The sequence below is a fragment of the Zerene cesonia genome, unplaced genomic scaffold (genome assembly GCF_012273895.1).
Source record: "Zerene cesonia ecotype Mississippi unplaced genomic scaffold, Zerene_cesonia_1.1 Zces_u001, whole genome shotgun sequence".
Lineage (NCBI taxonomy): Eukaryota > Metazoa > Arthropoda > Insecta > Lepidoptera > Pieridae > Zerene > Zerene cesonia.
This window is the reverse complement of record NW_024045131.1, coordinates 2,238,683-2,261,459: the sequence shown is the minus strand read 5'-3', so window position 1 is coordinate 2,261,459 and position 22,777 is coordinate 2,238,683. Positions and strand designations below refer to the sequence as shown.

Genomic DNA, 22,777 nt, shown 5'->3' with positions numbered 1-22,777 from the left:
AAAAGCCTTGTGACGTCACATAATAAAATACTAGAACACGATATTTATATGCGAACAAAAAAATTTAACAGACAATTATTTTTATTAATATTACATCTATATTTATTAATAATTTCGCACTCTCGCTATAAGATTATCTCTTCCGTAACAACATTTGATTCCTAGAGCCCTAATAACATATAATGCAAGTGAGACACTTAAATAAAAAATGAAAATAACTGTTTTCTTTTGATTATTTTTAGATACATGCATAAGTTTGAAAAATGTGTGACGTCACATTAGGGGGGACGGGGTTCTAAAAATGTGACAACCTGTGACAAGGAGGGGGGGAGGGGTAGAAAAGTTCTAAAATTCGCGTGACGTAATTTATGGATGGCCCCATATTTAAATAATGTTTAAGTAATGTTAATGTTTTAATTTATATTTTATGGAAATACTTATTTGCTACTTCTTCTTTAATATTTCCATCATTTATCGTGATTGAAATAATATAAACTATCTTATCTTTTAAGTTGGATCTAACTGCACATGAAGTGCAAATTTCATTGAAATCTGTGGAGTAGTTTAGGAGTTCATTGCGGACAAACAACCTGACACATATTTTATATATCTATTAAGATAAGATAGTACTGATAAAGAACTAGCGTCTATCGTCAAAATTTCAATTCAAATTGTTTCATCCTTCTAAAAATGGCGCGGACAAACAGAGAGACAGACGGACGATCGTAAAAAACTGGTTATAACATTATTAAACGGTGAATACTAAAACCCACCTCCGTCAGCCAGTTTATGTACTTCCAGCTCTTTGAAGCTACCGTTCATTGCTATGAAGTAACTGGTGGGGCCGGACTTGGTCGCTTGCACTTTGTACTTGAGTCCGCTGTGAATCAACTCCACTTCCACCGAATTAGATAGCTGGCTGGAGCTCTGGATCTGTCCCCTGGAGTAAGAGATATTGAGAAATTAATTACATATATCAATCCCCTAAAAAAGCAGTGGTGGCTCAGTGGTGAGAACCTAGGAATTTGAAATCGATAAGTCGGTGTTCGAGACCGGGCGAGCGTGCAGGAAATAAATTGATCTTTCAATTTATCTGCGCATGTAGATAACATCACCAATGCTTAAAAAGGTGAAGGAAAACATCGTGAGGAAACCGGCATGTCCGGGAAAAAGTTCGACGACATGTGACATCTGCCAACCCGCACTTGGCCAGCGTGGTGGGTTATGACCTGAATCCTCATATCTCACCTAGCAAAATATATAGGCTCAAAGTGGCTGCACTATAAACACTAACATAACCATAACTACACTACAGAACTCACTTCTCCAAAGCGCTCTTAAACTCCTGGAAGTGTGTGGTGATGATGCTGTCCGCGATGAGAATCGAACCGCACAACACGCCCAGCATTATATCTGGCTTCTCAGATTGTACCTGTGGAGACAAGTGTCAGAGTGAAAAACAATGAAATGTAGGTTCTAATGGCTGTGGAATAAGGTATAAATTGGAGTGACATGACATATATTATTACAGATTGACATTATTACAAATGACTCAAGCAAGAAAAACAGAAGTCTGTTGTTGTAGCCGCTTTTAAATTGATTTAATATATCCATATTAATATTTTTTTGTTTTTTCTTTTCTTCACATATTTACAAATATTTTTTTCGACAGGTAAACAAACCTTGTATAATTGCAAATCAAAACAAATCACATCACTGCAGAGTCGTTTTCCCCGTCTGTATGTATGTTTAGATCTTTAAAACTACACAACAGATTCTGATGGGGTTTTTAAATAGAAGAGTGATTCAAGAAGAAAGTTTATGCGCATAATAACATCTATTAAACCGCTACAAATCAAACGCTCGGCTTGCTCATTAAATATGGATTTATTTATTTATAAGGAGTAACGCTGGCTCTCAAGATACAATGTTTGTCTAGTTTATAAGACAATGCATATGTAAGGTACATATAATGTTTTGGCAAAATAAAGATTTCTATTATTTAATTTTACGAATTAAACGCGTGCAAAACCACGTGCGGTAAGCTAGTGTCACACAAATAGAAGTGATCAAACATACCCGCTCAGCGATCAACGCGTCCAACCAGGCGGTGTCGATGTTGTTGTCTTGGAACGAAGGCGTCTCCAGCAGGGTGATCAGATATTCCACCGTGGTGCGGAAGTCGCCTCGTATACTGAGCTCCTTCAGTGCTATCACCAGGTTCCTATTAAGATCAATGTATTTATAATGCTATTTTGCTATAAATGTACCATTATATAATACAGGGCAATTGTAGAATTTTTCGTTACGTAACGCGTTACAGTGCCAGTCTGCTTTTTAAGCAATGAAGAAGCTTTTTCTTGAAAAAAATAAAATGAAAGGCAACATATTGGTACAGGTAATGTATTGAAATATTTTAAGGTCTTATTAGAGTTCTGAACACAAATATTGTGTAAACATATATTAGTGTTGTGTAGTAATGCTCAATGTGCTCTCAATCTGTAATGTATATTTAATTTTAAATACACAAATAATGAAAACAAACGCTGATTTACCATAATGAACGAATGAATAAATAAAATTCATATGACAAAAAAAGAGAATACCAAACTCACTCTCTAGCCTGTTCTCTGGTCTCCCCCCACGAGAAACAGTGTCCAAACTGTGAATCGGCAAATTCGTGCAAACCACCGGATGCCGCGACGCTGAAATAACCCCACACGTTTTTGGACGAGCGGAAGTTCAGCTCTTGGACTGTGCCCGATGACGGCTTGAATCCTGAAAGTGATGAATAAAAAATCATAAATTCATTTATTTATTACTGAATGCTTTTTTATGCCACAAGCGGGCAACTGAACTGGTAGTTCGCCTGATGGCAAACGATCACCACCGCCCGTGAACATTCGTAGTGCCCTGCTTTTAAGGGGAAAGTGATAAGGATTGTACTAGGAAGAGTGAGGAAAAGGAAACGGGCCTCCGGCTCCCCCACTCACCGTACGAAACATAATAGCTTGATACTTTTTCACGCCGGTCTTCTGTGGGTGTGTGGTACTTACCCAGTGCGACCTGGTCCAATTCGTGCCAAAGCATGCTCGACTCCCACATATGAACTCAACCTGTATAAATCTGATTTCCCTATTTCTTCCAGATTTCGCCTCCCACGGTCAGCTGAAAAATACAACCTGTGAGTGTTACACAGGGTGTATTATTACTATTTCTCTAGGGGCACAAACCTTCGTCCGGGTTCTCCGAGGTGATCCGCGCGGCGATGACGTGCCCCCAGGGCGAGGGCCGCTGTGCCGGCTCGTCGAAGTCCAGCGGCGAGCTGCCCCACGGCGACTCGCCGTACAGCAGCCGGATGTCCTTGATGTGGTACAGGGGCAGCCCCATCGCTATCTGCGGGGGCGATTGAGGTTAGGATGAACGATTCATTTATTTCCCACACGCACTTACACACACATACACAGAAACGCGTGAGCGTGCGTGTGCGCGCATACCCCTACATAGCCAAAGTAACCAAAAGAACCAAGACTTAAAGATCCCTACAAATATAAATGAGAATATAGCTTTGTCTGTGTGTCTGTCTCTTTTTTACGCTGAAGCTACTAGACCGATTTTAATGAAATTTGGTATAAATGATAGTTTGTGAATCGTCAAAGCACATAGGATAGCTTGTATCTCGGAAATGCCAGTGCCACAATGCCATCTTTTGAACGCTAGTAGTTTATACTTGTTTCTCAATTAACACCAAACTCACCTGCAACTGTGCAGCCGGCAGGTTAACGTCAGCCACCATCTCAGTGCAGGGATGCTCGACCTGCAGCCGCGGGTTCAGCTCCAGGAAGTAGTACTGTCCGGTGGCCGGATCGTACAGGTACTCCACCGTGCCGGCGCTCACGTAGCCGACCATCTTGGCTAGACGTACAGCTGCCTGGAATTTTTTTTTTTATTTATAATCATCATCATCAGACCATACATGTTCCCACTGCTGTGACATAGGCCTCCTATGAGGGTTCAGGCCATAACCCAGCACGCTGGCCAAGTGCGGGTTGGTAGATGTCACATGTCGTCGAACTTTTGATTCTCGGACATGCCGGTTACCTCAGGACGTTTTCCTTCACCTTTTTGAGGAGTGGTGATGTTCCTAAAGCCTTAGTTTACATCGCTAGCTTCGCTCAGCATATATCGCTGAGTAAAAGTGGACCGGGGGCTAGTTAGGGGTGTACAAATAGACTTTAAGAATTTATCTAATAGAAAAAGAAATGCATCAGAGATTTTATAAGTCATCTTACGTAATCAACGTATTAAAAACTGTAAGTTCCGTTGAGCAAAATACGCCATCAGAGGGACAACCTGTATGTTCACTATCTTTGAATATTTATATTATCTATTTATTAATAAATATGAAAGAAGCCAATGTCACAAGAGAAGTACAAATATATTTCGCTTTAAATCCGTTAAAACTGAAGAAGTTAATCACTACATAGTATAAAACAAAGTCGCTTTCTTTGTCCCTATGTCTCTTTGTATGCTTAAATCTTTAAAACTAAGCAACGGATTTTCATGGGGGTTTTTTAATAGATAGAGTGATTCACGGAGAAGGTTTATATGTATAATTACATCTATTACTACTCCGAATTAACGCGTGCGAAGCCGCAGGCAAAAGCTAGCAATGAATTTAGTGTGCCGATCGAAAAGACGTCAAAAATAGGTCTTAGTTTAACTTCTAGAACTCAATTTGAGCACAGACTCAAGTCTTGAGTCTGAGTTTGAGTTAGAACCCCACCTTCTCCATCTCAATGAACACATCCGGTTTGGCGACCGCCGCGGGCGCCTCCTCGATGATCTTCTGATGTCGGCGCTGGATCGAACAGTCACGCCCGAACAGAGATATAGCATTTCCTGAAATTTATATAAGGTTTTAAATTAGTTTGTAGTTTATTTTTTTTTTAGTTTTATAGCATTGAAATGCTTTATAAATGAGTTTTTTTTTTTCTATTCTTTCAAAAATTTCTTTCTAGTTCTTAATCATCTCAATAGATGGCGCGGGGTGCCCCTTAGGCACATGAAACCGAAAGAGTAGAAGAAATTCGATTACTGTGGCGGGATCACGGGTGGCCGAGAGGCTAGTTTGGAGTTAATAATAATTTGAAAAGAAATCCAAATCCTGTGAATCATCAGAACTATATCAAATTTTAAAGAGACCACAATTTGCAATATCGGTTAGAAAGGTTTGACTCTAAATTATATTAAATTATACCTTATAGATGTGTGAATTTATAGATAAGTGAATAAGTGATACTTAAATAGATAGCTATAACAGTTTTGGTCTGTAAATATCACTACATTGTGTAAAACAAAGTCGCTATGTCCCTATGTATGTTTATATCTTTTAAACTACGCTTCAGATTTTAATGTGGTTTTTTGAATAGATGATGATTTATGAGGAAGGTTTATATGTGCAATAACATCAATTAAACTACTCCGAAATTAACGCCGCGGGTAAAAGCTTGTATAAAATAAACTAAGTTAATTCAAACTTTCAAAGAAACACAAAAATCTTCCCCTTTGAGAAATTTTTGAAAGAATAGAAAAAATTTGATCACGAGGCAGGATTCGAACCTGCGTTTCTTGCCTAACCGTAGCAACACCTAGCCTCTCGGCCACCCGTGATCCTGCCACAGTAATCGAATTTCTTCTACTCTTTCGGTTTCATGTGCCTAAGGGGCACCCCACGCCATCTATTGAGATGATTAAGAACCATCACAACCAATACGAAACATTATTTCAATGATAACAATATTGTATCGATGCCTCGTGATCTATTTTTTTCTATTCTTTCAAAAATTTCTCATTTATAAAGCATTTCAATGCTATAAAACTAAAAATTAAATCCTCCCCTTTATTAAAATAATAGATGTATGAACAAAAAACAATTTACCATATTGATCGGCAAGTAATTGTACTTCCAAATGTCTTGCGGACTTTGCGAGCTTCATCACGAATATTGGCGAGCCGGGAACTTCCGCTTGTACCTGAAATAAAATAAAAAATATAACATTATTATCATTTCTTTATTTATTTACGAAGTAATGGGTATAATGAATTTTATAACTTTTATTTATTACTATTATATTAAAGCAGAAAAATCGTGGTAATAGCTACTCATAAAATAGCATGTACATAATTCAAATGTGTTTTCATACATTATAAAATAAATACAATTTTATCAAACAACATTAGTAAAACTACATGGATTACGGCTCTGTTTAAAATCATCAGAGAAACGCCAAAATCACAAGTAAGAAATAGCAAAGGTCCCAAGTACGATCCCTGGGGCACCCCAATAACATTTACAACTCACAAGTAATGAAAAAGGTCACCAACCTGACGGAACATGTTGTTAAAGTCATCCGGGTTCTCAACTTTACGGATACCTTTACCACCGCCACCTTCTGATGCTTTAATCATCACTGGGAAACCTGATAAATACATGAATCTTAATATTAAGCTAATGTGTATAAATTTTGCGACATTTTTGGATTTTAAATATAATTTTACATATTTTGTTGTTTACTTTAAGATAAATTTAATGAGCATATCGAAATTTGCACCCAGAGTATTTTATTTCATTTAACAAAAACACATAGTATTGCTTTATAAATTAGTGTAGAAAACGAAAATTATGTACATAAAAAACAAAATTTTACAGTTAATTAATTTAATTCGATCAAAAAGGTCGATAGATTCGTTCAAGTCAAAAAATAGTGCTTACCAATTTTAGTGGCGGCTTGCAACCCCTGCTCTGGGGAAGTCACGCACCCTCTGGCGAACAGCTCCGATGAAATCTTAATTTTCTTACTGTTGTATTCTGCTTTCAGTTCTAAAATCATAAGGGAAAAAAATGAATCAAATTATTTTAAAAAATATTTTTTATATGGAAGTAGACAATCACGACAAGACTCCTTTATTTGGTAATTAATACTTTTAGAATGTAAAAATAACATCATTATTTATATGTTTATATAAATAATGATGTTATTTTTTGAATATTTGATATAAATTGCTTCAAACCCTTTAGGTCCCCTATACAAAAAACCGTTGCATTGTTAATAATTGAATCTGTTTGACAACCTCATGGTACCAACAAAACGAATTAACCAAACTAAATGCAATATTTCTTCGAAAAACTTGTCTATTTAGTCAAGATTAACAAAAAATACCGAAAATATATTCAAATGGTCACTAACCACTTCCGCTCCAGGGCAAAGTCGGTATATCAGCTGTTTGGGCTACAATGGACGACGCTATCTTGTCACCGAGGGCCCACATGGCCTTCTCCGGGGGCCCTATGAACACCACGCCGGCCCTGTGCAGCAATTCCGGCAGCTTCGGGTTCTCGGACGCGTGGCCCCAGCCGGCCCATACCGCCTGAGGTTAATGACATTATTAAAATATATAAAAAAAGTAAATGAATAGACGTGAAAGGTGATTATATAAATAAAAAAGCTATATATATGTTACAGTTGAAACGGGTTTCTGTCAGAAAATTAATAAACAAAATTTATTTTCATTATTTGTGTAATTACTTCAGAATTGTAAAGGTTAGGTTAAGTGAATGAATTAAAAATCAATCAATAAATCAATAAACGTTTTACTACTTTAAGATACTATAGATACGAAATTAATTCTTTTCGTATGTCTCAATCTGCATCATCAAGCCTAAACCACGGAATTGATCTAGGAACCGATTTGAATGAAATTCGGTACCTAGATGGCTTGAGACCTAAATAAGTACATGGGATAGTGAGTACCTCGGATTTCCCGCGGGTCAGAGAACTTGGTTTTCCCTTGGCTTTCTGCCCGCTCGTAGAGCGGGCAGAAAGCTAGTAATTTAACAAATATAAATCCCTTTTAAATGCGATTTATTCATTATATTAAAATGAGGAAGACAGTCTCCCCGTGACCACGCTCGCTGTCCAATTTTCGAAACGTCGGGTTTAATAAAATTCCTAGATGTATGATACCCGATACTATAAACCAAGAAAATTTTAAACAGAAATCTCACCTGCACTTGCGTGCGTGTTGCTATATCGACAATGAGCTCAACATTTGCGTAATTGTTGTTATTCGAGCCGCCGGGCACGGGCACGTAGTGGTCCGCCATCTTTATGTACTCCGCGTTCGCTTTTAGATCCTCCGGCGTCACCTGCGAATGGAAAAAAGTCGAGTTTACATACACATTTGTAATCCCACTTTTGATATCATGTTTGGCGATATGTCATTTTGAACGTTGAATCGTCGAATATTTGAAGGAACAACATTTTAAATATAATATACTAGCTGCGCCCCGCGGTTTCACCCGCGTAAGTCCGTATCCCTTAGGAATATCGGGATAAAAAGTTGCCTATATGTTATTCCAGTTGTCCAGCTGTCTACGTACCAAATTTCATTGCAATCGGTTCAGTAGTTTTTGCGTAAAAGAGTAACAAACGCACACACATCCTTACAAACTTTCGCATTTATAATATTAGTAGGATATAGTAGGATAAATAGGATGTTTACACAACAACATAAAAAACACAATATAATAGCACAATGCTTTTAAAAAAAATAATGAAGAATTATAATGAATTTACAGTTTTTTTAAAGTCATAAATTAAACTTGAGCGCAAGAGTTAAGGTTAAGGTGTAAAGAATACCCTTACGGGCACCTTCCGAATGAATCTCTCCAGCACAAAACCTTATCATCTATGAGCGCTCCGAATAGATCAATTACCATAACAGCTGTAAAACACTATAGCCCTATACCCCACTAGGGAAAACACACCAATAACTTTCGCATACCATAACAACGAAGCGCACAGCCCTCTCGTTCTTGAACATTTCGTACGACCATCTTCGTATGGAGCGCATGCATTTTACAGCGCCGATACCGTTATTAGCGATCAACACCTGTAAAAGTGAAAAACATAATTATATAACCATATATTTCTTTGTGGAATTCGACGAAAAAGGATAGATTATCCTGAGTGGTTTCATAATAGTACTGATGTGATGATAACTAACTCGTTTAATGTTCATCAGTTAAGAATTAATATGGTGTAAAGGAACCTTTGAACGAATTGTTTATTGGCAGAAAAGGTACTATCAAGACCTAAGGCTATGTTAAGCTTTGCATACAGTTAATGACAAGGGTTTCAAACATAAAAACAGATAGTTATAACTTCAGACTTAGGTAAATTCTGTTAAAAACTTAAGATACCCTTAGCAATGAATGATTAACATGTTCCCAAAGTTTACCAGCAATCTAACCTTATTAATAGCCTTTGTGCCCTGAAATTTCCGAACGAACTCCTCCGGCGTAGCGACCGTGAAGTCTTTCTCTTGGAATCGCTGGCTGTGGACCACAGTTCCTTGCGACATAGATGGCCTGAAACATAATGATTGAAACTTTGATATGTTATAAAGAAAATTCGCAAGTTAACTAGAATGCAGTTCGCGGGAAACTTCTTTTTTCCGGTGTCCATAATCTTCTCGTTTCATTTAATCAAAAGAAATGCAGAGGCCTCTCCAATCTCATAATGTGATTTCTGGTATCAGTATATTTGAAACGTTTGACAATGTGTGGACTCATCAAACAATGGTCAAATAATCAGCATTCTGCCTTGGAAAAGGACATTTTTTTAAGTCTGCCTCAATCGAATCCAAGAACTCTTAGTTTATGCATTAATCAGTTAATCATAGTAATTAGGAAATGGCCAGTTCTATATAAAACAATAAAGTGCAATTAATTTATTTCATGTATGTTTTGTCTCTTTCACTTTCACATTAATATACTTTAGGAATCGTTATATATCCAGTATACTAATTTACGATTTTTCACTCGCAAAATTCAGAGAAATGTGACCGTGTGTATAGCGATAATGATCAGAAATATTTTATTTCTTAAAAACACTAACTACGTAATTATCTCAAATAATACAAGACTACCAATTCATAATTTTTACTTAAACTTGCAGTGTACAGTTAAACCTGATAAAATTGGTTGAAGAGGCAGGAGCCATCACTTTTAAATTAAATGAATGTCAGTTACATTGAGATACATTGTAGGATTCAAATGGTTATGTAATTGGGCCTATATCCAACAATGACCACTTTTGAATTGACTAAATGGAAGTACAGTTAGAGTACTAGATGACCCTTATAATAAAAGTAAATTAGTTATTCTATACAAAAAGCTTCCTTATCTTATACTTATATTATAAAGCTGAAGAGTTTGTTTGTTTGAACGCATTAATCTCAGGAACTACTGGACCAGGATAATTATTTAAAACCCTTCACCCGTTCTTGAGTCAAAAGTGGGGTAACTAACGCTTCATTCTTTCAAAGCTGCACGCGCGACCTCCGTCCAGGTAATCTTTTATCGTAATTGAAATAATATAGAGTATCCCATCTTTTAAGTTGGATTCAATTGAAGGTGGTGTGCCATTTTAATTAATAATCGGTTGTGAAGTTAAAGAGTCCATCGCGGACAAACAACGCAAGACGTAATTTACTTAATATATGTAACGATGTGTATGATATGTGACGATATATATGCTAGAAAAACCGAAAAAAAACGCGTTGTGGTCACACCGATAGACACGCATCTTGAAATTCGCTACGTGGCTCTAATGAAAAGCCTCACGACACGTCGCGACAACCATGCCGTGACGTTTTACTGTGACCACGGCACGTTGTGAGTTAATCCTTCGCTTATACATTCGGGCAAATTTATATTGAACGTCTACTTCTCACGTATGAGTCTTAATCTTACGTATAATGTTTATACGACATATTTGCCTTCCTCAGACACTTGAAAACCCAATTATAACCTGCGTCAGACGTAATTGCTCGAAAGTCATAAAGCTAATTAATTATATAAATAACACTAATCTACGGGAAAATAAATACAATGTTTAAATCATAAAACAATAAAAGAAAAACCCTTCAAAATGTAATATAACATTTTCCTCAAGAATCAAGTCAAATACAAATAAAATTATCATAATCCAACAACAAGACTAGAAAAAACCCGACATTGAAATAATAGAATCATCTTTTGTATCTCACTTGCTCTTCTACTGCTTATTTATACAATTAGATTATTTATTCTTGGCGATCCTATACATATCCTGATTAGGATCGACAGGATTACACAATCTTCCCCAATAATATAAACGCATGAAATTATCGTATTCTCACAGAGTTTTGTACAATGTTTTAATTAAATATTGTTTGTTATAGGTGGACTAGATTGAGTCGGTTACATACAAACATATATGTGAAGTTAAAAAAAAAAACCCTTTAAAGAGGAAAAACTTAAACAACACCTATCTTTCATTTAGAAAATACTTCATGTATAACAATATCTATTTATCAGTTATTTATATTTCTTATTCAGCATTCATAAAGATTATCTCAATTAAAAATAAATTATATGGAAACTCAGCAGAACAATTAAGAAAAAATGAGCTAATGAGAATAACCATTGTTTAACTTGTAATTTTTTTATAATTTGTCTTTTAGCAGCAACAGATATATCAACTCGAAACTGTCTACCTATCACAAACTATAACATACAGCCTGGTGACAGACAGATAGACGGACAGACTGCAAAGTCCTAGCAAAGGGTACCATTAAAACCTCTGGATATAGTATTCTGGAAACACCATAATATGTGAATCATTCAAAAATCCATCAAACAAGTTATTTTCATCATAAACTCATAAACTGAGCAGTATAAAAATATCATATCCTATTATGATAAGAAGTTATTTTTACACCAACCTTAATTGTCTGCAGCAATTCCAGTTTACTATTTATTTAACTAATTTAATTGTAAATACAGGTAATTCTTTATGATCTTGCTGTTATCTGATGCTTAATTATATTGACTATTGTACTAGGCCCTTACACATTAACACATCTTATCATTTTCCATGTAAATACAACTAATTGAGGAAAGAATTTAGGAAATCTAGCTATTTAAATAAGAGTATAAAAAATGTTCATATAAACATATTAAATAATGGTTCACAAATAAAGCAGGGAGCTTTGCATTGTGTGGTGCATATATTGCCTGTATCACTCAGTACTTATACAATGTTAAAAGAATTTTAAAAGTTGGTTCAAAGTTCCTAAGATAAGCATTTTTTTTGTGCTAGTATAATTACTAGACGCCCGTCCCAGATCCACCCGGATATCAAAATTCCTGTTTTATCCCAAGGGAGCATTTAATCAGGATAAAAAGTATGCTATCACCAAAGTCAGCTTATACCCTGATTCTAAAGCGAATTTCATGAAAATCTGTTCAGTAGTTTCAGCATGATGGACGGACAAACATCAAAAAAAAAAACTCACATTTATAATAGTAGTGTGAAGTGTATTTATCTATTTTGGAGCAAATGGATACTCTTTTAATTAAAAGATATTATATGGATTAAAAAGGTGACATCCTGTCCTCCTATGAGGTTCACTGATCAATTTTTTGACAAGTTGATCAGCCTTCTGCGTTAGGCCAGACCAGAATGTTTTGTTAGCTACATATTAACCACTGTACCAAGGAGACATTCATATTACATAAGAATTCTCATGTAGAGTTGTCATTTTAGATGACATAACACATGATCCTGTCGGATTTTTTACTATGCTCCACTGAGTGAGTCAGAACATTTATGAGTGATAATGCTCATACATTTATAAGAGAATCAAGACAATACTATTCTTAAGTTACATAGTACAGGCCTTCAATGGTATTTAACATACTTGAATTAGCTTCAGCCATATGTTTGCATATAACCAACTCCTTTGGACTATATTTTGACCATCTTTTAATTAACAGATTAAAATCAAACTTTGTACACTTATCTATATTGTTGGAAACACAATAATTTTATGAGATTATCTTATTATCCTAATAAGGATAGGCTCTGTGCAAGAGCAAGTGAGATGACATACTTGATGTTAAATCCTTAAAGGATGTTCATTAGTTTTTTTTAAGTATGCATATTTTATTTAACACATAGAGCATTTAACTGATTTTTATTGACATATCTCTGGAGTTTATTACTGTGAAGCATCAGTTAGTTTGAAACAAATAGTTAATTATTGTTGCAGTAAGTGAATATGTTAGAAATACATATTCTTCTGCAATTTAAACAGTTACTTGTAATTTTTATTTTTTATAAAAATTTACAATGTATCTACAGCAGAATTACTAATTAATTTAATGTATGCCAGAGTCATATGTACCACTTTGTAATAAATATAATTTTGTTAAATACATAGTTTTCAAGGTAAAGTATTCATACATACATGTTTTTTTCAATACAATTAGAGAAATATATTATAATAAAATATTTACTGATGCAAAAATTCATAAATATTTAATTTTTAATTATATTATGTTGTAACTATTTATTTAAATAGTTAAAAATATATAAATCACGTGTAATTTTGACAGTACTGTATTTTGTAAGTTTATTTTGAAATAAAAAATGATTTCGTTTTGAACATTTTGTTTAAATGTAACGAAATGAGAAAGTTCGCAAACATAGTAAATTCCATTAAAAAATTAAAAAAAAATGAATTATTCATATTCAGAGTATTCATTAGAACTATATAAACATTATGTTATGTTTTTCTCATGCGTATATGTACAATTAATAGTAAATACGTAACATATAAATAAAGTTTTTGCATATAAAAAATAATCCCAATAAGAAATCTAACCTGTAAGGGCCTTCGGAATACAATCCATTCATTGTAGGATACATTTTTCACTTATCACTTATTTTGTAAACAATATTCGACAATTAGCACATGCTTATATTATTTATTGCGGTGTAAAAACAACATAAATTCAACATTTCTTCGCCGATCGAATGATACAGTTTTGTTTTTATCACTTCTAGTTTGACGTTTGCAACGCCAATGAAGTCCGGATGACGGATCATACGATACAGTTCTCTCGCTCACTCTTAACAAATTAGTTAAGAGTAACGAGGACGGGTGAATTTAATTAGATCTGCCGTAAAATAACTGCAAATATTGTAGTATTCCTATGAAAATCTGTTTTCCGAACGTTGTTTATAACAGTGATGAGGTCAATCACTATGCATGTCGATAATTCTAATGCAACAAAAACAGAAACAACAGTAAGAATTAAAGGAATAATAACATTTAAATACATTTATTATTGGTGTAAATTAAAAAAGGCATAATTATAGGAGGAATTATTATAAAAAACAAATTAGAACTGAACAAGGAACCGTTTATATTTTGGCGTACCGTAAAATTTATGAAATTACGGTATGTATTTAAATTATACTAAAATAATAAAGCCAAATCAAATAAATGTATTACAAGTATTTACCAATTACTAATTTCCTGTTTTCGATCCTGGTAAGACCTGTCAATTAAATCATTGTTAGCGGTCAAAACAAATAACATATATGTAACGTCTTATATATGGGGTTTTCGTTAATATTTCAGTGATTATAACTCTGATGGAACCACATTTTTTAGTTTTAGATTTTTTAAAGTTTAACTTAATTACATAAACTACGAACGGTTTCAGAACATCGTCGATTTTTAAACGAAATTTAAAATGACAACAAAATGGAGTAGAGAAATGCTGCTTATTTTAAAAATCTAAACTCGACTATGTTGAAAATACATCTACTACCTACATACTTAGAAACAATGTCTATGTGGTATTCACGAACATAAACAAAAAAATATTTCTCGACTTGGTAGCATGAGATCAAAAATTAATATGTAAACAATGGATTTCCATCACAAACCGGTTGTGTCATTCGACGTGAACATTATTATGTTACAGTCAATAAAGCAGATTACAACGTAAATAATCTACCAATTGACCACTAAAGGCGATTTCAAGGTAAAGTTCCGTACTGTAAATAGATGATTTACTGACGCATCATCAGACTTGCAAATTAATAATGCTCAACAAATTTATAGTCACAGGATTTGAGTAAATATTTTTTCGATTGAATATAAGGGATGTGTATTGATTTTATTTATCAACTAGTTATGGGTCACACAGTTAATTCTCCCGTGATTGATTTTGCGCTAATAGGTGTTTCACATTTAAAAATTAAAGAGGTTTTTTACGGAATTTTATCGAATTTTCCTTAAAACGTCTTTAATTTATACGAGTTATTTCTTCTTAATAAGTGCTTTTTAATAATAATACTCACTTTAACGTGCCTCTAGGCAAATGTAGCAATGCATTATTCTGTTGTGGTGGTTGTTCTTCGCTGTCATCGCTCTTGGTGTCGGCATCTGTACTCTGTATGGTCATTTGAAATTTTTGCAACAGCTCACTTGGCATCACGTCCGTTGCTTCATCATCATAATTTGTATCATCAGCAGTGTTGCCGAGTACGAAACGCTTGGAAGTTCTTCGTTTAAGCATCGCGAATAAATTACTCAGAAATGAAGCTATTTTCACAAACGTTGTCACTAAAATTGTATAGTCCATAAAACCTATCGTATCACTGCACCATCATTGCTATTTCCACTGTTTTCCACAATTCACACGACAGTTTCCGCTGGAGTTCAGCGGAAAACTAAAGAAGAAATCATTCGTTAGGGTAATTTATTTGATTTGTTAACTTTCCTTATGAAACGGTGATCTCTTATCAAATATACTATTCCTAGGGAAATACGCACAATGCCTTCAACTACGAAAACAAACAGACGAGTTGAAACTAATTCATTTTTAATTAAAGTATTTAATTAACAAAGTCGTATAGAGGACTTTCGTATTTAAAACTACGTTAACAACTAAACCATTATGCGATACCTGTCGGATAATACAATGTTATAAATCAAATAGCATAAATATTGCGATGTAAACAAAACCTATTTATAGATAAAACGCACGTGCGGATGTGCTTATTTTTATCTTCGGTGATCAAAATAATAATTTATACATCTGTTCATGTCAACATCATACAAATTACGAACAAAAATATTTAATTTAATATTTTAAATCCATTTTGTGATACTAGATTTTCGACGCGGTTTCACCCCCCGATGATAACGAACCGGCGGGGCAAAGCAAGCAAGTACAGCATGTGTGGTCTTCTGGTACATAAGCACTGCCAAGTATCATCAAAGTCCGTTCAGTGATTTTCACGTAAAAGAGTAACAAACACCCACCTGATATAAATGGTAGGTCTCTTATATATAGAATTATATCATCAAGTTTTTGCCAATTAGAATAAGAGAGAATTATCAAAATGAAGCAATCGGTTAATTACTTGATAAGGTGTGTAATTGATGTGACGGATTTTAAAATTAACTATTTTAGACACTGAATTCAAAAATACGCTGTTTTTCAACAATTTTTTTCCTAACTGACAGTCGTCCGAATAATGGAATCATTTCATGAAATAAACGTTATTTGGGCAAGAAGAACGCGTAATGACGATTACAAACCAGTTTTAGTAAATTTAAAATTTCAATACAAATGCATATTCATTACGCCTGCCTTTAGTTGCTAATCAGCATGAATTGAACAACGATTGTAAACGATTGTGGTATTTAGAAATTAAAAACTTTTTAACGGATTTTAAACGCGATTTATTCATTATATTATAATATAATGTAAAAGTTTTTAATTTCTAAATGCATCATACTCGCGTAAAAACAAACATAAGAAAATTCTTTCCGCTAATTTTGGTCAAAGGAAATTCCTATGAAGATGAATCTATTTCAATGCGGCTACCAGGTTGCCCTTTAAAATGTTAAATATTTTTATTTTTTACTTGATTATACAATTTCAGTTTGTCAAGTACAAGGCTACCAGCATGTTAAAGTTTTTACCGGATTAATTAACACATAAATATACTCTTAATTTAAAATAATCTACGGGAAAGAACAAAAAATATATGTATATTACAGACGTCAGAAAACTTTAATCCTCGTAATATTAAACAATACTGAGAAAAGTAAATAATATTCGACCTCCAGTGTTGTATTACATACGTAAAAAACTCGATATCGATAATTGCGTAATTGGCTTTTCGGTGTGTTTTTGAAACAAATGAAAATAAAGTATATTATGTGAGTAGGCATTGCTAAAATACTTACTTCTTACTTCCTTCCTACTAATATTATAAATGCGAAAGTTTGTAAGGATGTGGGTGTGTTTGTTGCTCTTTCACGCAAAAACTATTGTACCGATTGCAATGAAATTTGGTACATAGACAGCTGGACAGCTGGAATAATCTATAATGAATAATCCCGATATTCCTACGGGATACGGACTAGCGCGGGTGAAACCGCGGGGCGCAGCTAGTATTAAATAAAAATTTGTGTGATCAATTACATAGATTAAATGAACAAAACTCACCCAGAATTAATTAGATTATTCAATACTACATGAGTCGCGCGAATTTTTATAATTGTAAAGTTTCATTAAAATCCATTTAGCAATTTTTACGTGGAAGAGCAATAACTATCCGTTCATACATACAAACTTACGCGTTTATAATATTAGTAGCATTTAACATATAACATATGTAATATGCAGTACCTGTATACAATAGTTTTTAACAAGGACGACCGTATCACTACATAGTATAAGACAAAGTCGCTTTCATTGTCCCTATGTATGCTTAAATCTTTAAAACTACGCGATTCAAGAGGAAGGTTTACATATATAATGACATCTATTTAACTAATCCGAATCAACCGCATGCGAAGCCGCGAGCAAAAGCTAGTAAAATATATAAATGTAAGTATTGCCAGCACGTCTTGCTATCCTTAAAAACAACATTTTGTCCTCGTAGATTTACCAGGATTTAATAAACGTGACAAACAAGGAAACCTCATTATTCTTCCTTCTAAGCTTATGCGTAATGACAGGTAATATGTTTTAAGAAGGATAAATTTGTGAGTTACAATGATCCTAAACAAACTAAAATACATTTATAACGATTAATATTATTGTGCTAATTTATACAGCGGACAGTTTAATAAAATTCGAACGATTAAAACACTTTTATCGCAAGGTTTTTTTTGCGTTTATTTGAAACTAGCTGCGCAGCGCGGTTTCACAAGCATAAGTCCGTATCCCGTAGGAATATCGGGATAAAAAGTTGCCTATATGTTATTCCAGTTGTCCAACTGTCTACGTTACAAATTTCATTGCAATCGGTTCAGTAGTCTTTGGGTGAAAGAGCAACAAACACACACACATCCTTACAAACTTTCGCAATTATAATATTAGTAGGAAGTAGGATAGTAGAAAGTAGGATTATGGATAAAGTTACGTCTGAAAATACATAGAAAATGCATTTTATCAATTAACATTTGCATCGGGTTTCTTAATAATAAATAATTTATTATAAACAGAATTCGAAGTATTCCCCAACCATATTTTTTTAAACTACCTACATTATAATATTTTGCCAACTTTGTATATATGTTGATCAAGCGATGGCTTAGCAAAATTATATTTATTTATTACACTTCAACAAAAATTGTACAAATAAGGAAAATTAAAAAAATATACAAATAACAAGATAAAAAAAGAGTGCAATTTGTTGGGCGGCCTTATCACTCAGAAGTGATCTCTTCCAGGCAACCTGGGCAAACGTAACAAGCAATTATATTCTATGAATGCTAACAACAGTTACTTAAGTGTTAATATTCATTGCATTCAAGTGACTTGCTGCTTGTTATGATAAGTTTAACTCAAGTGGCCATTAGCATGTACTTAATATATCTGTTTACAAAATCAAAAATTACTGTTAATTTCTCTACTATTTGTATTTGTGAATTCTACATCTATTTTCAAGTGATAATTTCATATAACTTCCTATAACTTCCTATAACGTCCTATAACTTTCTAAGTGTTAACTTGATATAAACAGCTAGAACCTTACAAATGTCATAGTTTTTTACTTAAGTGTACCATAAAAATGCATAGTTCGTCGGAGAGTACGGGGCATTTTTTTTGGTATTAAAACATCGTTGATATTATGACCGAAAAAATGATGATATGATGTTAATATTTAAGTACGTCTCAATGCTGTATTTGGACTTCACATGTATGGCTATCAATAATGAGCAAACGTCAATGTGATGCTAAAAGATTATCATTTTTAACCACTTTTTGCACGTGGTTATGAAAAATTACTCAAATTTTCATATTAAAAATCCTTCCTTATTCAAATACTAGCTGCGCCCTGGGGTTTCACCCGCGTAGGTCCGTATCCCTTAGGGATATCGGGATAAAAAGTTGCCTATATGTTATTCCAGTTGTCCAGCTGTCTACGTACCAAATTTCATTGCAATCGGTTCAGTGGTTCTTGCGTGAAAGAGCAACAAACACACACACATCCTTACAAACTTTCGCATTTATAATATTATAGTAGGATATATAATATATAAGCAGGAGGATGATTGTGCTTTTAACAATAAAATTTCCTCTTTAAATTATTACCATACAGACAACAATAACATTAAGTATCTCATAAAAATGATGAATACCATCCAAATGCCCAATTATAAAAACGAATCTGTTATTAGTCTATAGTAAGTAAATAATAAATCAAATTACTTATATAACCACCGCAAAAACTTTTCCATAAATTATTTTAACACGTATTTTTTACAAAAGAACCTTTTTTATTTAACGAGTACAATTAAAGACACTGTAATATTTGGTTTACATTAACCTCGACGATCCAACATCAAGGCTTGTTGATCATATGCACCGCATTCAAATAATGGAGTACAAATTTGTGACGTCATACTTTTTTTTTTAAATACAGTTATTATAAGTGATCGTTATGCCTATGAAATCAAGTAAAATAAATATTCAAAATTAATCATTATTTTTATTAATCATTATAAGTTAAATTTATTAAAAATTAAGATAAATATAATTATTAATTGCAAAAAAGGTAAGGTACATATACTTCTCTTACGAAATCCTACTTCCTACTATCCTACTTACCTATATTATAAATTTTGTTACTCTTTCACTGAACCGATTGCAATGAAATTTGGTACGTAGATAGCTGGACAATCGGAATATCGTATAGGCAACTTTTTATGCCGATATTCCTACGGGATACGGACTTACGCGGGTGAAACCGCGGGGCGCAGCTAGTTATAAATAATATCACTCGGTAAATAACTTGTCGCTCTTTAGGTCTAGGTTAACAAGTACCCAACAACGATAATTTTCTTTCTACTTTACATGTAACTGTTTTAAATGTCTGATACATCATACGATTTAATAGTTAAAAAAAAATACATAATATATTTTAATTTTTAAAGGTTAGAATACCAGATTATCTCTATACTAATATACCATATTATTTACAATTAAAAAATTCAATTACAAAAAAAGAAAAAATATCCGGAATTAATTTACGCAAACATTATCGGAACTTTCTATTGATTGGAAACATCACTATTTCAAATTGTTAAAACACTGGCATACCAAAACGTATTTAGACACGTAAATGTCAAACTTTCGTTTCGCGCTCAAAATTTCGCGCCGATTTTGAACGCGTGCGTTTGCCGCGAAACACACTGGTAGACTAGTATGTGTTTTAAATTTTCTATAAGCACAGTTATAGATATATTTTCATTTTTCGCGCCATTTATGGAAAATTATTTATAAGGAAATACAAGTCCATGTGGTTATGGTCTGTGGAAGGACAAAATGCAATTGTTAAAATGTACATTTATCTAAACAAAACGATGGTATATTAATACAAACTCATGTTTCACAAATGGCATTTTGCACTTCCACAGATCATAATAAAGTGGTAATATTAAAGTGCCAGTTTATATTATCGACATTTTTTTTTAAATTAATTATATAAGTATCTTGGAATAATGGGAGTGTATTATTGTTCTGACCGCCTCCTTGGTACAGTGGTTAACGCTTGAGTATAGAACCGACGGGTACTGGGTTCGAATCCCGTTTTTAGACGTATTAATACTATCAAATATATTAGTTTATTAGATAAACGAGTGTATGTGGACAAATATTGGCTTTTAAATAAAATATTCAGTAAGTTTTACAATATTGAGAAATAACTATATATACTATACTAGCTTTTCGCCCGCGGCTCCGCCCGCGCAGTCGCAGGAAAGATAGACCCGGGGTTTCCACGCATTTTCTGGCGTGGGATTTCCGGGATAGAAACTTTCCTATGTCCGTCTCCAGATTCTAAACTACCTCTGCACAAATTTTCAGCCAAACCGGTTAATCCGTTTTTGAGTTGTATAAAGTGTAACTAACGCCACTTTCTTTTATGTATACAGATTTAGTTATTTCTTATATTATATTTAACTATATATAAGATTTCCCTTTTTGCTACCGCGACGATCTTCAAATGCATTTTTAACAGGCGCACCAACCCGGGTCAATCAAACATTTATAAAATGAACGAATGTTTGCGCTTTTGTATGTAAAAACATTTGCCTATGCCTGCCCTACACTTGTGGGAAGCATATTGGTAAGAATGTGAGCATTAGAATAATCCTATGCTACCAATATCCTACTAATCCTACTAATATTATAAATGCGAGAGTTTGCAAGGATGTGTGTGTGTTTGTTGTTTTTTCACGCAAAAAATACTGAACCGATTGCAATGAAATTTGGTACGTAGACAGCTGGACAACTGGAATAGCATATAGGCAACTTTTTATCCCGATATTCCTACAGGATACAGACTTACGCGGGTGAAACCTCGGGGCGCAGCTAGGAACTTTAATAATGCTTACAACTTAAGAAATTTTTATGTAATTATTATTTATGGAGTATTTTATGGAGTTCTTAACTCCTTTTGCTTTACATCCGCTACTGTTGAAGTTAATTCATGGAAATATTCATGACAAGCAGTTCGCCCCGGCAATTTCCGCGGTACATATATAGCCTATGTCACTTAGCAAAATTGCAGCTTTCTAATGGTGAAAGAAATTTTAAAATGGTCCATTAGTTTTTGAGTTTATTCATTACAAACAAACGAACAAAACATCAAATATTTCCTCTTTATAACATACGTATAGATTTGTTTTTCAATTATTAATGTTCAGTTTCATAGTATTTAAATGCTTAATCATATAACAACTTAACTACAACCACCTAGTAGGTAGAAATTGCAATCTCACCATAGTGCAAACTGAATTTGATTAAAATGTAGTAAGATCTTATACGTACCCAGGTTATCTCCCTCGTACTAGATTAATTTCCAATTTGTTGAACAATTTTGCATTTAATATAGACCACAGAGTGAAATATAACGTTTAAATGCACTAAATATTAATAGAAGAATATACAATATCTTTTGGAACAATACTTACGATAGTTTTATGTGTCACGTTTTAACAAATAAATCATTTTACGCAATTGCATTAATAAGGTATTAATGCAAATTTTGACTTGGAGAATTTTTGAAAAAACAAGTAATTAGATTGATATTCCAGGTTAAATTCCAGATGCCGTTAAGTACTATTTATTTATCCTTTATTGCACTTAGTTAAAGGGAGATAAAAAAGAAACCAACAGGTAAAACTAAAACTAAGTACAATAGGCGGTCTTATCGCACTAGAGCGATTTCTTCCAGACAACCTCGGGTACAATAAAATATAATGTTAGTATGGGTACTATTATATTATCTGTGGTACTAGGATGTACATTTAATTCGTTTCGTAAGTATAGAAGTTTCCTTTG

General features: G+C 33.7%; 1 protein-coding gene across 1 annotated transcript in view; it reads right to left on the bottom strand.

Annotated features, from left to right (window-relative positions):
• LOC119838082 (acetyl-CoA carboxylase) overlaps window positions 1-22,777 on the bottom strand; it is a 71,447-nt gene that overhangs the window by 34,323 nt on the left and 14,347 nt on the right. Inside the window, exons 4-17 of the mRNA XM_038363892.1 lie at window positions 9,316-9,433; window positions 8,848-8,955; window positions 8,069-8,209; window positions 7,251-7,431; window positions 6,776-6,883; window positions 6,388-6,482; window positions 5,942-6,035; window positions 4,787-4,902; window positions 3,758-3,931; window positions 3,234-3,396; window positions 2,616-2,778; window positions 2,080-2,224; window positions 1,323-1,432; window positions 774-940 (exon numbers count right to left, since the gene is read on the bottom strand). Coding sequence (XP_038219820.1) covers window positions 774-940; window positions 1,323-1,432; window positions 2,080-2,224; window positions 2,616-2,778; window positions 3,234-3,396; window positions 3,758-3,931; window positions 4,787-4,902; window positions 5,942-6,035; window positions 6,388-6,482; window positions 6,776-6,883; window positions 7,251-7,431; window positions 8,069-8,209; window positions 8,848-8,955; window positions 9,316-9,433 — 1,883 coding nt within the window. The remainder of the gene's footprint in view (window positions 1-773; window positions 941-1,322; window positions 1,433-2,079; window positions 2,225-2,615; window positions 2,779-3,233; window positions 3,397-3,757; window positions 3,932-4,786; window positions 4,903-5,941; window positions 6,036-6,387; window positions 6,483-6,775; window positions 6,884-7,250; window positions 7,432-8,068; window positions 8,210-8,847; window positions 8,956-9,315; window positions 9,434-22,777) is intronic.